Source organism: Callorhinchus milii, unplaced genomic scaffold, assembly GCF_018977255.1.
Source record: "Callorhinchus milii isolate IMCB2004 unplaced genomic scaffold, IMCB_Cmil_1.0 Scaffold5, whole genome shotgun sequence".
In the NCBI taxonomy this organism is placed as follows: Eukaryota; Metazoa; Chordata; class Chondrichthyes; order Chimaeriformes; family Callorhinchidae; genus Callorhinchus; species Callorhinchus milii.
In genome coordinates, this window is record NW_024704746.1 from 16,902,689 (window position 1) to 16,917,699 (window position 15,011).

The window sequence follows — 15,011 nt, forward strand, 5'->3', positions numbered from 1 at the left end:
AAATAGGTTCTGATGGTTGCACAATTACTCCTGACAAGTGCACCAAATTAATTAAGAGGATAATTACATGGCAGAGAAAGGAGAATGACAGCAGAGATCAAGATGGTCGTGCAATTAAAAATGAATTTCCATCTGAAAAGCAGTAGACATTTCCATCTGTACGTGAACATTGATCAAATAAAGAACAATTTATTGTAATTGAATCTGAAATTCAGTGGATAAGGAATTTTATTTGCTGCACATATATTGAGGTTTTTGCATTTAACTGCGATTCTTAACTACAAATGCAATTCTTTCAATTGTAGTTAACCTTGTTAATACACAATTTAAATATTTTCTAGCTCTGAATACATTGCAAAAAACAATATGAACATTTTCATCTTGCTCTTTCATTTTGAACTACTATTTGTATTGCTGGCACAATAATATTGTTTCCTTAAGAAAGCTTTCATCAAGGAACAACTAGTAGCTTTGTATCTGTATTCTTATGTGTCAATAATAATGCCTGGCAGGTGCTTCAAGACTCTTTGCAGATTGTTGTCTGTTGCCATTATCTAACCAGTAGCGCAATTACCCAATGAGTACAAGCTAATAAAATTGCTACCTTTTGGTGGATGTCAAGATATTAAGCATTTTATTGTTAGAAACGATAAACAACAGAGAGCTCTAGATTTAGATCTGTGAAAAAAAACTGAAAACAGCAGGTTAGGAATAAATTCTCTAAACTATATTAAAACATCCTTTCAAATTAACCTGCAAGTATGCAACACCTAGTTGGTGTTTTGATCAAGCTCAATAGCATGCATCCTACTTTCTTTAATCAACCAGCTGGCTGAAAAACTATAGAGTGCATCTGATAACTAGCAGCATTGGGTGAAAGGCAGAGAATGTGTGACTTACTTGTTAACTTCAGTGTGAATGCTGTTTTCTCACATACCACCAGTTTGCATATGAGCTGCTTACCCGGAAAGAGAATTGTTGATTTGGGTTATTTAAATCATACCATTATAATAACCTTTGCATTTGATATAGCGCTTGTAATGTTGAAAAGACACAAAGTGCTTCATACGTAATTGTCATCAAATGGAATGAATCTATATATCGTCAGGAGTGGATCTAGGATTTTAACTTGAAGAAAGAGGGTTTATTACAAAAGCAAAATGTTAAAAAAGCATTGAACAATGTTAAGAAATATTAAAATTGTTAAAAACCAAGAATTAAAATAACTTTATATCAAGTCTAAATACTTTAAAAAGTGCTAACATATACACAAAGTGAATGTATTCACAACAGATTGACAATGAGGAGGAAAATAGACAATGTATATGTTTTCCAATAAATGTATCTACAATTTGATCAACGCCTATATTCATATATATTTCACACAGATTTGAATTTCCCACTGTCTGTAATGATGCTGGTATCCCTATTCTGGCACCATTACAAGCAACGGCAAATAAAATAAAAAAATGTAAAAAAAAATCTTTGGGCTTCTCTGAACTTTCTGCTGTCTGTAATGACTTCAGTATCCCCATACTGGCATCATTACAGAGAGTGAGAAATTTAAAAAATATAAAGTAAAAAAACTCTGTGCCTCTATCTATTGTATCTCATTATCCATAAATGTAAATTGTTGTGCTAATAATTACAGTAGAAAATGTGTAATTAAAAAGAACACACCCAATTTTTAATAGAAAGTCAACTCTCACACATATATTCTCATTTTGACAAGTAGAACATTTTAATACAGATTTGAAAAATGTTACATTATAAAAATTTGATCAAAACATGCAGTAAAAATTGCAACTGCACATCTTGCAAACTCACTGAACAGAATGTTCAAATTTACATTGTACCAAGTCATACAAAAGCAAGGTTCAACTTCTAGCTAAGTAATGACACTGTTGGGAAACCAGTGTTGGTTACCTGCTGGTTCAGTTGTACTATCTCCCGATGACTATATCCAATCAAAGTAGCCACACTACTCCACTGACTTAGGGAGGGAGTATCTCTATGCTGCTCCTTCATTAATGGCAGTGCAATGCTAAATCATTATCAATGGCTAAATAACAAACCTCTTCCAAACCGGGATCTCATCAAAAAGAAAATTTTTTTTAGCTATAAATGTATGACTGGTTTACTAAGAATCGTCACTAAAGTGAAACAGTGATGCTCCATATAAATTGATTTATGCAGAGAGCACCAGTACAGTGAGTTTATATGCACAACACTGAAAATAAAATATGTACGACAGAAATGCCTCAAATCCTTATATGTGAGCAGCATAAAAAGGTCAAAAACATCAAGAACATAAACCAAAAATGTTTTTATTGTTTTGAAATGAACCAGATCCCCACCATTAACTGTGTACTCATTTTGGATTTGAATATCCAAAATTGTGGGCATTAAATCAAAATCATAACAACAGTAGTTTGTCCTGTACTACTGTATGCATTCTCCAAGAAAAATATCAGTACTTGAGAAATGCTTTGAGTACTGTAAGATCAACCTTGGCAAAACTCCTCAAAGCTACAGAATATAATTGTCGAATATTACTCAAATAAATCCACAAGTAATATATCTATAGATTGGTAACCAGGACAAAAATACATGTGGTTAGCAAAACCCAAATACATTTTAGTTGAAGAACCTTACAACCATTTTTATATGCTAGGATTCATCATATAAACATGCATTTTTTAACAAATAAAAGCTGCATTTTAAATGAAACATTTAATGTGTTATGGAAGGGATAAGTTTATATTTTGTAACTTGGATTCAAACATTAGTCTAACTACAAAAAAATCCCTCAAACAAACAAATTTGAAGTAGTAATACATATTACCATGGTCTTTTATGTTTACTTTTTGTATATTTTTACTCAATTTATACTGTAGGTTAACAGGACTAGACATGTATGTTAGTCGTTTCTAAATATATAGAAATATTATAATTTCAGAGAGAATGACCAGTTCAGGACTAACAAGATAGTCTTTTCACAACCAAGTAGCCAAACCATGTTATAAAAGGGTAAAATAACTCACACTGGGTATCAGTTGAGTTACCAATTGGGAAACAAATTATATATCTATAGTCACAATTGACGCATTCTATATACCTTGAAAACATTGAGAAATGTCAGCAAATTTCAACATTTACAATAATTTGATCAATTTCTCCCCCGGTTTACTCAGTTCTGAAGAAGTGAATAGATATTTAATGTTATTATGTTTACCTTTAGTCTGGTATATTATGTTTCAAGTATCATTGTAAAACAATGTATCTCACTAGTTTTATTCCAAATATTATGGTTTACTGCACGTTTTGTGTAGGTTTACAAGGATAAGTACAGTACTTTATAGTATTAGGCCTGCAAAGGGCGAGTTCAGGACAGACACAAAGAAATATTTCTTCACAATGAGGATAATTAACAACTGGAACAAGTTTAGAAGAAGGGTAATTAGGGCAAGGATGCTTAACCCATTTAAGCAAAACGGTGTGATGCTGTAATTGGCAGAAAGTAAGCTGAGTATTCTGGAAAGATGAGATCAAATGGACCAAAGAATCTTCTTTTTCCAAAATCATTTGGTACTTTTGTGATAATCCCTGTGATAATGTTGAAAGCAGTGCTCCACTTAATAATCAGAGTTTATAAGCTTCTTCTGGTAGCATTTAGGAAGACGCTTGTTCTTCAGCACAGTAGCCACTTTCAGTGATGATACTCTGCCTGGTCGAGATCGATTTTGAATGGTCCTTTTCAAATGCATTTTGAGAGATGCAGCAAATCATACTCTTCAAGGTTTTCCACATTTCACGATCTTTGCGGGAATAAATGATCGGATTCATCAAAGAGTTAATTAAAGCCAACATAAGGGCCCACTTTTTCATGGATAACAAATCACAGCTTTTGCACTGAAGCCCATCCAGAAGAACCACCACCAATCCTGGGGTCCAGCAGATAATAAAAGCACCTGAAACAAAAATAAAACAGAACCTCCATAAGACAGGATAGTTATGATCAACACTCTTCAAATGCAACTCATTTGTGCATATTTTTACACAATTGTTACCAGAATTTGGGGAAGGACTGAATCATCCACATACAATTTGTTTAAATCATACTTGGTTAGTCAGAAACATTACATCAACTAAAATGTTACTGTAGTAAAACAAAGCAAATGCCTACAAGAAAGCATTGACGAGTATCCATTCCAGAGCAAATTCACATCTGCTTTACATGGATCACTAAAATCTGCGATCCTTTTACTGTGTCTTTATAGTGGGAAACCCCGAATAACATAGACTACCCTTTATAGGGCTTTTTGATTCATAAATGATCAGATTTCTTCAGAATAATTCATCTTAAGCAACAAAGACCATTTCCTCCATTGACATGTTTCCTCAAAAATCCACACTTGTTCCAACTGGCATAAAAGGGATTGATGCAATTACTGGAAAAAAGGTGCAGCCAACACTGCTCTGTTTCGTTTCACTGTGCCCCAACCCCCCAAAAATACAAGTTTTATTGCTTTGTCACAGAGAATGAAATAAAATTACTAATCACTGAGAAAGCTCTTCACAAAATAAAATATAATCCATTCTATTTGTAAATCAATGAATTTGTTTATCCATCTTCATTCGTAAAAATCTGAAAGTACAAGTTGACTACATAGTGCTCGGTTTCTTTATCAGTAATCATTATATTTATCAATGTAGCTGATTTACCAAGATATGGGTCATCTATAGTAATCCTGCCTCAGTCATAACTTGGTGTGGAAGCTATCTATCTACCTCAGCTAGAGGAATTTTCCAGTAACTATTATCTCAATGGTAACTCAATGAACAAAACAATAAATCATCCCAGCACATAGAAACCAGTCACGCAATATGCCAATAATTACATCATACGGGTACAGATGTACAAACCTTTGAAATGGTAATACAAAATAGATCAGCATTTCAATGTTCATTTTGCAAAACTACGCACTACAGTACTGTGACTACTACATCTATTTTAGATAAGGAAAGATTTAACACTCCATATAAATATAGCACCCCATTCCAATGCTGTGTTTATACTGTACATTAGAAATGCTTTTGGTGACATTAGGCAGTGAATTGATGTAATTTTACAACAATTCATCGACAAACATGCAGCATAAATTGGAGTGGAGGCGATGTGAATTTCAACAGATGTCTATTTGTCCACACTATCTGGAGATTGTGTTTTAAGAGAATTAGTATTCACACCTTGGATTATATAGATCCATATTCTCATCCCCACCCAATACCATATCTAGCAATTCTTCCTGATGAATCAGGAAGCTGTCACTTCATTTTTTGAAGGAATCAACTAAGACTTTGGTACTGCACTAGTTAATTTAGGCACATTTACAACTCGAAAATGTTGAGTCATATTCAAATCATAGTTTTCTTTGGATTCCTTCTCCTGAAATCATAATGCTTTGCAGGCCGAGTTATCCAAATTATAGATTGAGCTGGGAGAAAGATCTTAGAAGAGCTTAAATTTATTGTCATTGAAAGATAAAACCTCAAATGATCTTTTCTGTAATTCTAATTATTTTTTTGCTTCTGTGTCTTTTTTTAGGAATGGTGTTCGAAAATCCATGTAATATGGTTTCAACCTTTACGAACATTTTAACATTCAATGGCATTCAGTATAACGTCTCTAGGTGGCGTGTTTGCTGCAGTGACTTTTAGTTTAGACTGGGCATAATTCAAAACTGATTAGTAATTCTAAGAAAGTAATGACAAGTGATTCAAGAACTTGTACATTAATATTCTGAGAACACTTTCCCAACAACGTTCTGCCCGACATTGCATCGGCCACTGATAAAATGCTGCCAAGTAAATTTTTATTGCTGTACACGCTGTGAAGAGTCATTTTCTCTTGCATTAATACATTTGCATTTGGTATAACATCAAGATTCCAGAAGAATTCCCCGTTCTTCAGAATAATGTGTATTATTATTAACACGTGAACAACAACAATTTGTATTTACATAGTGCCCTTTATGCAGGGTAGTATCCCGGAGTGCTTCACAGTGACGGATTCTGACACTTTGATGAGGATTCACACTCCAGTACTAGTTTTTCAAGTTCTCTGTGATATAACCCTGCCTCTGTTGTGTTTGCTTGCAAGCAAATTAGATCAAATAGACAACCCTGTAATTCTACTCTCAGATACATGGGACACTGGATTAATACCTTTTCTGTGGGATACATCTCCATACAGATATAATACAGCACACTCCCTCATTACTGCAGTGATCATCCTAGATAAGGAGGTTAAGACCTTGATCAGAACATTGCTTTATTTCTCAAGAGCAAAGCACAATTAAATTAGTTGAAGTTATACAACTTTTCGGAGATTGCTGACTGAAGTAGAGCCCAGCTTTGATGAGGATTCACACTCCAGTACCAGTTTTTCAAGTTCTCTGCGGTATAACCCTGCCTCTGTTGTGTTTGCTTGCAAGAAAATTAGATCAAATAGACAACCCTGTAATTCTACTCACAGATCCTACAGGCAGGGGATAGGCTGTGGACGCAGAATGTGAAAGTTACAAATAAGAAAAAAGAATAATAGTAGTACTCCTTGGATTTGATATAGCGCCATATCACATCATTGAGTTGTCTCAAAGCGCTTCACAAAATATACTGTAAAGTGAATTGACTGTGCAGCCATTTGCACACAGCAGTGTCCCAGAAACAGTCGTGAATTTAGCGACCACATTTTTTTTTGGAGGGTTTATCATCCCTGGAAAGATTGATCAAAACAAGGAAATTATTGAAAATTGCTGATCCAAAAAAAATCTGATTAGAATGTGAATGGTGCTGCAGGGGATCACCAGTTTGCTTTAACATTAAAGCATTACATTGTTGTGGTGCCTAACACAAGTACATTAAACAACAGAAGCATACATGTGGGAAGTACAAGTGCTGGAATGAATGTGCAAGTGGAGGAAGAGAGATAAATGCATCTCCTTGAGGTATTGTTACGCTAATTGAAGTTCCTATTTGAACATTGGATCACATACAATCACATTCATTTTTTATTCAATACAGTTCCTAATTTTTCCTAGTTGAACATTTGTAATTTAACGTACAATCAGAAACAATGGCCTTGCCACGACTTTAAAACTATACACAAAAGTGGAAGCTCTTAAATAACAATTGGGAATAAAATTATTTATACTCTTATAGCATTGATTTAAAATGTATACTTTTGAAGGATTTCAGTTTTTTTAAACCACGTATAGAGCAAGGGTTATCACAGTGATCCTCCCTAAGCCAAGAAAATAAAATTGCATCTCCCTATATGGAAGAAAAAAAAGGATGGAAGAAAAAATGTCATTCTGTCCATATCGGTCACCCCTTCCACAGACTGTGTTCTAACCTAATTTCCACCTTCATCTAATCCCTTCAGGAAAAAAAAAGCTGTTTGAATACTCCCTAATCTACAAATGTATTCGTGAACAATTTAGGAATATCTATCCATTTCCCCCATATCTGCTGCTCAATGTCGGCCTGCTTTTGCTCCAGGCAATTTTGCCCATCCTTCCCCCATTTAAAAAAACACTGAAAATCCTTACCTGTGAGCAGGGGAAGTGGCTGTGTTGTTTAACATGCAACTGGTTAACTCATAGAGCCCCAGGGAGGCGCGCCCCATAGTTTGAGAACCTGCCACACAGTGTTAGCATTCACAACATTCAAAGCACAATACCCAATGCTACAACTCTAACCCCACAAGCGTTCCCCTTAATACACTGAACTAACATGTTTAGCAATGGAACCGTTGTCAGAATCAAGCCCTCCAGGGAGAGGGCGCATATTCCATTCCAATAACTATCTCGCAAATAGCCATTTAAAGGCAGATGCATGGATCTCTGTTGGTTTGGGCACTTTTAAGCATAGCGTTAGGTTTCCAGTTGTGCCAGACACCTGACTGACCAAAAATAATATCACAGTGCCCAAATACATCAGCATTGTAGTTTTAAACACAAAGGTATGAACATTCTTGATAAGATGGAGTGGTATTTGCTGCTGCCTCCAGGCGATGTTAGCAGCAGGGCTCCAGTGTGCTTCAACAGGTGTTACCCCCACCCAATTTAATATTGTGTGTTAAATGGTCATTTGCTACCTATGATGCAGTGTAAATGCAGCATCCTTCAATAATGAATCTAAAGTAGAACTTTAAGGCTCGGCTCACTAGTATAAATTGATGTTGGAGTACCTGCATTCCATATGGCAGTTCGTGAAAACGTTTACCATCACATCACCACCTTGGTCAATTACTTTGTTAAGTAAATCTTTCTGAAAACTGGCACGATACAACTTCTGTTGCTAGGGAACTTGTTGCCTGCTGACAAAAACAGGCAGATGTTCTCACGGCTTTCCCCACAAGATATAATCATGAAAGCTGACTCAGCCCATTTCGTGATCTACATTTAGGCTAGTCCTGACCTGCTTACTGCTTTCACAACAGAAACTCCCATGAGCTGTAATTAATCTGGGATTGCCACTCGCAATGTAAAACAAGAGATTTAACACAGACTTTTACAACAAAATAAAGATCATTTTTTCAGTTTAATGAAATAATGTAAATTAAATATACTTTGTGGCTCCTGGGATTTCTTAGATTGAATTTTATATAATAAATGTCTGTAGATTTTGTAGCTGTGCTCAAATTGTCTTGAAAGATCGTGGTGCATGTGTAGAGATTGTAAAGAGACAAGTAAAAGCAAGCTCCAAATTGTTATTTCACAATAGGGGTTGGAACAAATCAGATGCTTTGAAAAAAAATGGGTGTTGTGACTGATATTTGAGAATGTTTCAGGAAGTCAGTGTGTGCAGTCACACCAACAAATTGGACAGGATGAAAGTTTGGAAAGAACCATTTTATTCCTTAGTTTTCAGTAGAAGTTTGGACTGAAACTAATCTCCCAAGAAAATATACTATAAAACGACTTAAAAATGCACATTTTCATCATGTCATTTTTCACAACTTTAAAATATGGATTAGGTCTGCTAAAGAGAGATGAAAATCAATTTCAGAATATTCAACTGGCTATAGATGCAATCAGTGGGTGATGAGGAAAGATCAACAATGTACCCATGGGCTGCCAATTTTGTTGAAAAAAATGACTTCAAAGTAGTCTCACTTCAATTAATCTGTTACCAATCTGAGTATTCGACCCATTTTGTTTTGCAAAAAGAAAAACTGCGGGTTTAATTACACAGTGCTCTTCAAAACAATTTAGAAAAAAGGAATAAAGAAAAATAAGTAGACTTTGCATGAATTAGTAAGGTTATGCAATGAAAAGTCATATCCACCCTCTTTTCAACTATCAATAAAAAGCATTTAGAAAAAAATGTAAAAGCCCAGCAAGGAACTCGCACAATCTGCCGGTTTTGCCATTTTTGAATGTTGCAGCACAGTGGATTCCTGGTTCATGTTCATGCTTGCGGCATAGAAATTAGAACATCAGTGAGAACAAAATATTTCTCCAGCTTTCTGGGTTATATCTGACCCCTGGTTTTGCTGTGCTGTCACATGCAGCCCTTTTGTCTTTCAACTCTGCTTGTATGTGAGGGATAATCTGGAGTGAAGAGAAACAGCTTCAAGCCATTCAATGGTTAAAACTGACATTTTTGGACAAAATTGAACAGAATTTCAAAAACAGTTTTTAATTTTGTAACAGGAGCATGATAAATGGAATCGTTCCTGCCTGTGCAAGTACAAATACGTCCATTGGACACGGTGGGAACAATTTTTTCCTGCGAGCAACAGCATTTGAGCAGATTTATTGCCCTATTGAAAATTGAGTTGCATTATAAATTAACTTTGGCCTGAATTTGCCCTTTTTGAGCTCTCTGCTGCAAGTTAATCACTGGTGGGAATGCTTCATTCCAAATCGATTAAGAAACCATTAAACTAAAAATAAAGGATGCCTGAAGGATTACCAAGAGCTAATTTGCAGGTTATCCAGTGGTGGCGATAAGGTTTATTGAACTTAGGTTTTAGTGCAATCAACTTGTGAAACTTTTTGCTGACAAATGTTTTCTTATTTGATGTAACTTTTGCTACAAACACCTAGAGTGCTTTTCCGAATCAATTGTCAAGGCAAACATTAAGGTGATGAAAGATCTCGATCCACAAAATAATAGATAGGTAGAAATAATGAGATTGTAACATATATGTCCATAAAGGTTCAGCACCTAAGGTTATTTTGAAACAAGTGCAACTCATAACACGTGCTGACATTGCAATCACAAGACTAGCCAGAGCAGATGCAGCCAGTTTGAAGGGCCTTCTTCAAAGAAAATCGAGAACATTGCAAGTACTATGCGAATTGGCTTTCTGCCTTTGACTCATTTTATTTTACGTAATAGCACAAAGAAACAGGAACTCCAAAAATATGATGACACTAAACAGGCAAACAATAAAAAAAATTACAAATACTCATTTTGCCAGTTAAAAAAGACAGGTCTTAAACACACCATTGCCTAGTGTAAGAGGCAAGAGATGGTTCAGAGAGGAGCTTCTGAACGAAGCATTAATGTAAATGAGGGATTAATCTGGAAGTGCACCAGCAATCTCACCAGTTTGGCTGGAGCCCATGAACAGGATCTACCTGGTGATGTTCTTGAACTATACAGTGGGCAACTGAAGTACCACAGCAATTACTTACTTATGATGCTAATGTTCCTAGGCAACTGCATGAAGCCAGTCTGGATCTACTCACGTAGTTAAGCAGTGAAGGTTGATTGGGCCTTCTCTTGCTATCTTGGGATAATAAATGCAATGGGTTTTGTGGAGTCACCTGACCTGACAACTAGAATAAAATCAAACTATGTATGGAGGTGAATATAGAAAGTCACAAGAGTTAAAGTTCTACAAATAAAGGTTGGAGTCCTAGATGAAATAATTCAGCAATCTTTCACTTTCTAGTATCAACAAACTAAACAGTCAATTCATAGTTTGGGCTCAATGTACTGTAGGCAAATAAAATGCTTAACAGAATTAATCCATTGTAGGAATCTGCTTCTGCCTGATATCAAGATTAATTTTCTCATTCACATCTTAGGGCAACATCTGTGCTGAGCTCTAGTTAGGAATGTAAACCATATTAATTTGAGTGGTAGCTTATACAATTTAACTGATGATTTTTTTTATTATCAGCCGTTATCTGAAATCTTCACTCTTTTTTCACATTCTAGTATTTGGCAGTTCTCTTTGACTGCCATTTCAACTTCTATTGTCTTGTTACTTTATTCCTGACTATGTTATATTTTTCCATTACATTATCTCTCTATAACTTGCACGTATTCTGTACAATATATATTGGGTTTTCTAATGTACTTTTACAGCTGTGTTCCACTGTCTAAAGTAGCTTGAGTTACCAATGCAATCCTGCATTGCTTCTGACTGCCATCAGGATACGATTCCGAAAAGGATAGTGTAATAGAATGGATTGAAGGAAACTCTACTGTTTGAATGTGGTTTTCAATAAAATTTCTGAGGTGGTCTGATCATTATCTGTGAAGTCTCAAGGTCAGGTCTTAAACAAGTCTTATTTAAACAAACTAAATTTTTTGAAAGGCTTCAAAAATACTAAGCGATACTGCAGTAATTTAAAATCAAATAAAACTTTTAGACTTGGTATAAAGTTGCTCCCTTAATTCCTAAAGATTTATGCTTATGTAGAATGAAAATGTATGATGAACATGCGTTATGTGAACATGCAGAAACAATAAAGAACATTAACAACCGTCTTTGATGTGCCAATTTTTTTTTAAATTGCAACATTTTTGCAAAAATTGTTCCGACAGAGTCTTGTCTCTAGGGCAAGATAAAACTCTGGTGACTGCCAAGCATCTTGGAAATTCTTTAGAAGACATAATCATGACAATTAAGTTCCATTTGCTTATACACGATTGGAAATCAAGCAGGAATCGCAATTATTTATAGACTTCCCTAGTTTGCATTTCGTTCAGAGATGACATTAACCTTTTTAATGCTGGATTTAAAAAAAAGTATTTTGGGGCCACAGGAACCATCTTTCAGATTGCAAACATTTCTTTAGCTCCAGCTTCTTCAGACAAATGTTAGAGCTTCAGAAATTAACCATGTTCACTTATGGCAAATCACACAAGCAATCTGAACACCAACATACCTATCATCTTGCAGCAGAATGTTTTCCAGCATTTCTATATTTTGTTGCAGGAAATCAGTACAGAAACTCGAAGCAGCCTTTTTGTTACATATTTGAGAGAAGGTAGTTTCAGCCAGTGTCCTAACCAACAATCCCATGATAAAATTGATCATTCACTTTATGACTATTTGTGAGATATTACGGTATGCAAATTGCCTGTCACGTTCACCTATAAAATACAGTTATTGCATTCTACAGTAAATCCTTTGAGGTGCTTTGCAAAGTTTGAGTGACACAATCTGCTGCACTTCCCTGCTGCAAAGTGTATTTGTGCGAACCAGATGAGGATAGGCTGCCTTGAACTATAATGCTACCTCTTTCTCCTCAGTCAAACCTTCTGACTAACGCTCATTGTCTAGGTTTTACCCATGAAACAAGGTACCAAAGGACACCTATAAGAATGGTACTCCAGCAGGAGGTTGTGCTATTATAAGATGTAAACAATTGGAATGAAAAAAAAGTGGTTTAATAATAACTACCTAGTAAAATATTTTAAAAGTCAGCAAATACCTTAAATAATGAGTATGCATATTTTCCCAGTAGGCAAATTTATGATACAGTGAAACTGTGGATCTGCTGATGCCAGACTATGTAAACACTGACCTTGAATGGTGGCTGAATTTATTGTCTGAAGGCATTTTTCGTGAACCCATTGTCCTTCAAAACATTTCTCCTTGACATTGCTCTAATATGTAACTATGCATCATATCCCTTACAAAGAGTGGAAGGCTAAAATATGTAAACTTTATAAATGAAGACAAAACGTTATGTTGCTGGATGTGAAACAAAAAAGGGTGATAAAAACACAAGGAAAAATTCAACATGCATGCATGCAAATTGGCAAGATACTGTGGGAATTCTTAATTCATGGAACTGGGCTTGCATGAAGACACAAGATTTCTTTCTGGAAGCTCACTTCACTGAACTACCCCCCACCCACCCATACAAACACACCACCAACCCATACAGGAACTCTGTCAATCATTACAGTACCAGCAAGCTATTTCTGTACCTTACGTCAGACGATATATGGTACAGAGAAGCAGGATTTGAAAGAAGTCATGTTCAGATGAGAAAAAATGTCCATCTTCCTAAACAAGATTTCATTTGACATTTCTTCTTTTTAAAATACAAATTACTACAGGGTATTGGCTTTCAACTTGCCAAAAGCTGATCCTTGGTTTCCTTCAACAAAAATAGGCATATATACATAACAATAGATTACAATTGTATCGCACTTTCATCATCTCACTCAACCAACATTTGCTGGTCAAACAAGTTGTGATTGCTCTTTGTTTTTCTTCTCAAACAATACTTGGAAACAGCCCGAAGAGCTGCATGTTCCTACATGCTTAGAGATTAGAGAACAGAACAGGTTCATTATCTACTATGCTTTACATGATTTGATTCAATTCTTGGGAAACATCATAGACAAAAATCACATCCTTTCTAATACACAAAAGGAAGAAAAACTTTTAAAATGCAACTTTAATTGTGCTTTTTGGCAGGGAGTGGAGCGTATTGGCTGTGGTGAGCTGTACATCATGTCAAAGGTTCCCCCAGTCCCACACCAGGTTAGGTTGCCAGGGAGGCAATTTCAGCGTTTTATGGAGCAGAGTGGAGCATGGCCATTACTTTACACAGTGCTCCCCTTGTGGAGCACTTCAGACGTACTACGCAAAAGACTATGGGAAACGTGTTGCATACAAGTGCAAATTGCCTCTGTTGCATTTTGACAAAAACACTCATCCTCCCTTTCAGTAATTAAAATAAATGAATCACCTACCAAGTACAGTCATGATGGTTTTCACCAGCTTCATGGGCATTTTGCTGCGTTTGATGGAACCGGTGGTGTGCGGAGAGATGATCTGAGTCTTCTTCTTCACAAATAGATATATTCTCAAATATATTGTCATGATGATGAAAAATGAGAAGAGGTTGGACACGGCCCAAAATATCAAAAAGCTCCTGCTGTAGACTGGGGCCAGAACAGAGCAGGTGCTAATATTACAGATGCAATTCCAACCCATACTGGGGGTAGCACCCATAACAGCAGCCACTGTCCAAATACCTACGATGAGAACAGAAACTCTTCGTTTTGTCAATGTACTGTGTACTTGCATTTTCATCACTGAAGTATAGCGTTCAACTGCTATAACCAGCAAGTTAGCCACTGATGCAGTCAAACTTGCGTCCAATAACCCCTGCCGGAGAAAGTAACGGTGCACAGTCAACGTTTTTGACACTGGTCCCGTATGAAACATAAGATATACGTAAGCGATTCCGGCAAAAAAGTCTGCTGCTGCCAGATTTGCTAGCAGGTAGTAAAAAGGATAATGGAATCGACGGTTTCTGACAACTGCACAGATGACCAGAGCATTGGACAAAAAAATAAACAGGCAAAACAATGAGCCGATTACGAAACCAAGAATGAGTGTGCTCTCCAGCAAATCTTCATCAGATTCCCCATTACTGCGGTTATAGAAAAATTCCATAGATTCATTGTAGTAACAGGTCATTTTTCTTCCAATTTATCTGTAAAGAAAGAAATTGGAAAAAAGTTAAAAGTCTTGCAAGTCAAGGACTGTATAATCATTTGTAGATTATTTCTATTTGGAAAGGTATTCAGTCACTAAAATTAGCTAAAATTGTATAAATGAGAATCCTATGGTAAACCTTATTGTTTAGCAGCCATCTTTTACTCTTGCAATAGTAAGAATGGGGATGCAAGCCTAGATAATCTAAATAGATTGTTGGAATGGAATGCACACTCTC

At 35.8% G+C, this 15,011-nt stretch overlaps 1 protein-coding gene across 1 annotated transcript; it reads right to left on the reverse strand.

Annotated features, from left to right (window-relative positions):
- Positions 1 to 1,710: 1,710 nt before the first annotated feature.
- On the reverse strand, positions 1,711 to 14,761 carry lpar3 (lysophosphatidic acid receptor 3). The gene is made up of 2 exons (XM_007887204.2): positions 14,023 to 14,761; positions 1,711 to 3,971 (listed from the first exon to the last, which is right to left on the reverse strand). The coding sequence occupies exons 1-2, from the start codon at positions 14,753 to 14,755 to the stop codon at positions 3,673 to 3,675; spliced, it is 1,032 nt and encodes a 343-aa protein (XP_007885395.1). The 5' UTR covers positions 14,756 to 14,761; the 3' UTR covers positions 1,711 to 3,672.
- Positions 14,762 to 15,011: the final 250 nt, after the last annotated feature.

Excerpts from the sequence above, each read along its gene's own strand:
- lpar3 (XM_007887204.2), bottom strand. The coding sequence starts at position 14,755 with ATGACCTGTTACTACAATGAATCTATGGAATTTTTCTATAACCGCAGT. Across the intron at positions 3,972-14,022 it reads AACCATCATGACTGTACTTG|GTGCTTTTATTATCTGCTGG; the intron begins GTAGGTGATTCA and ends TTTTTGTTTCAG.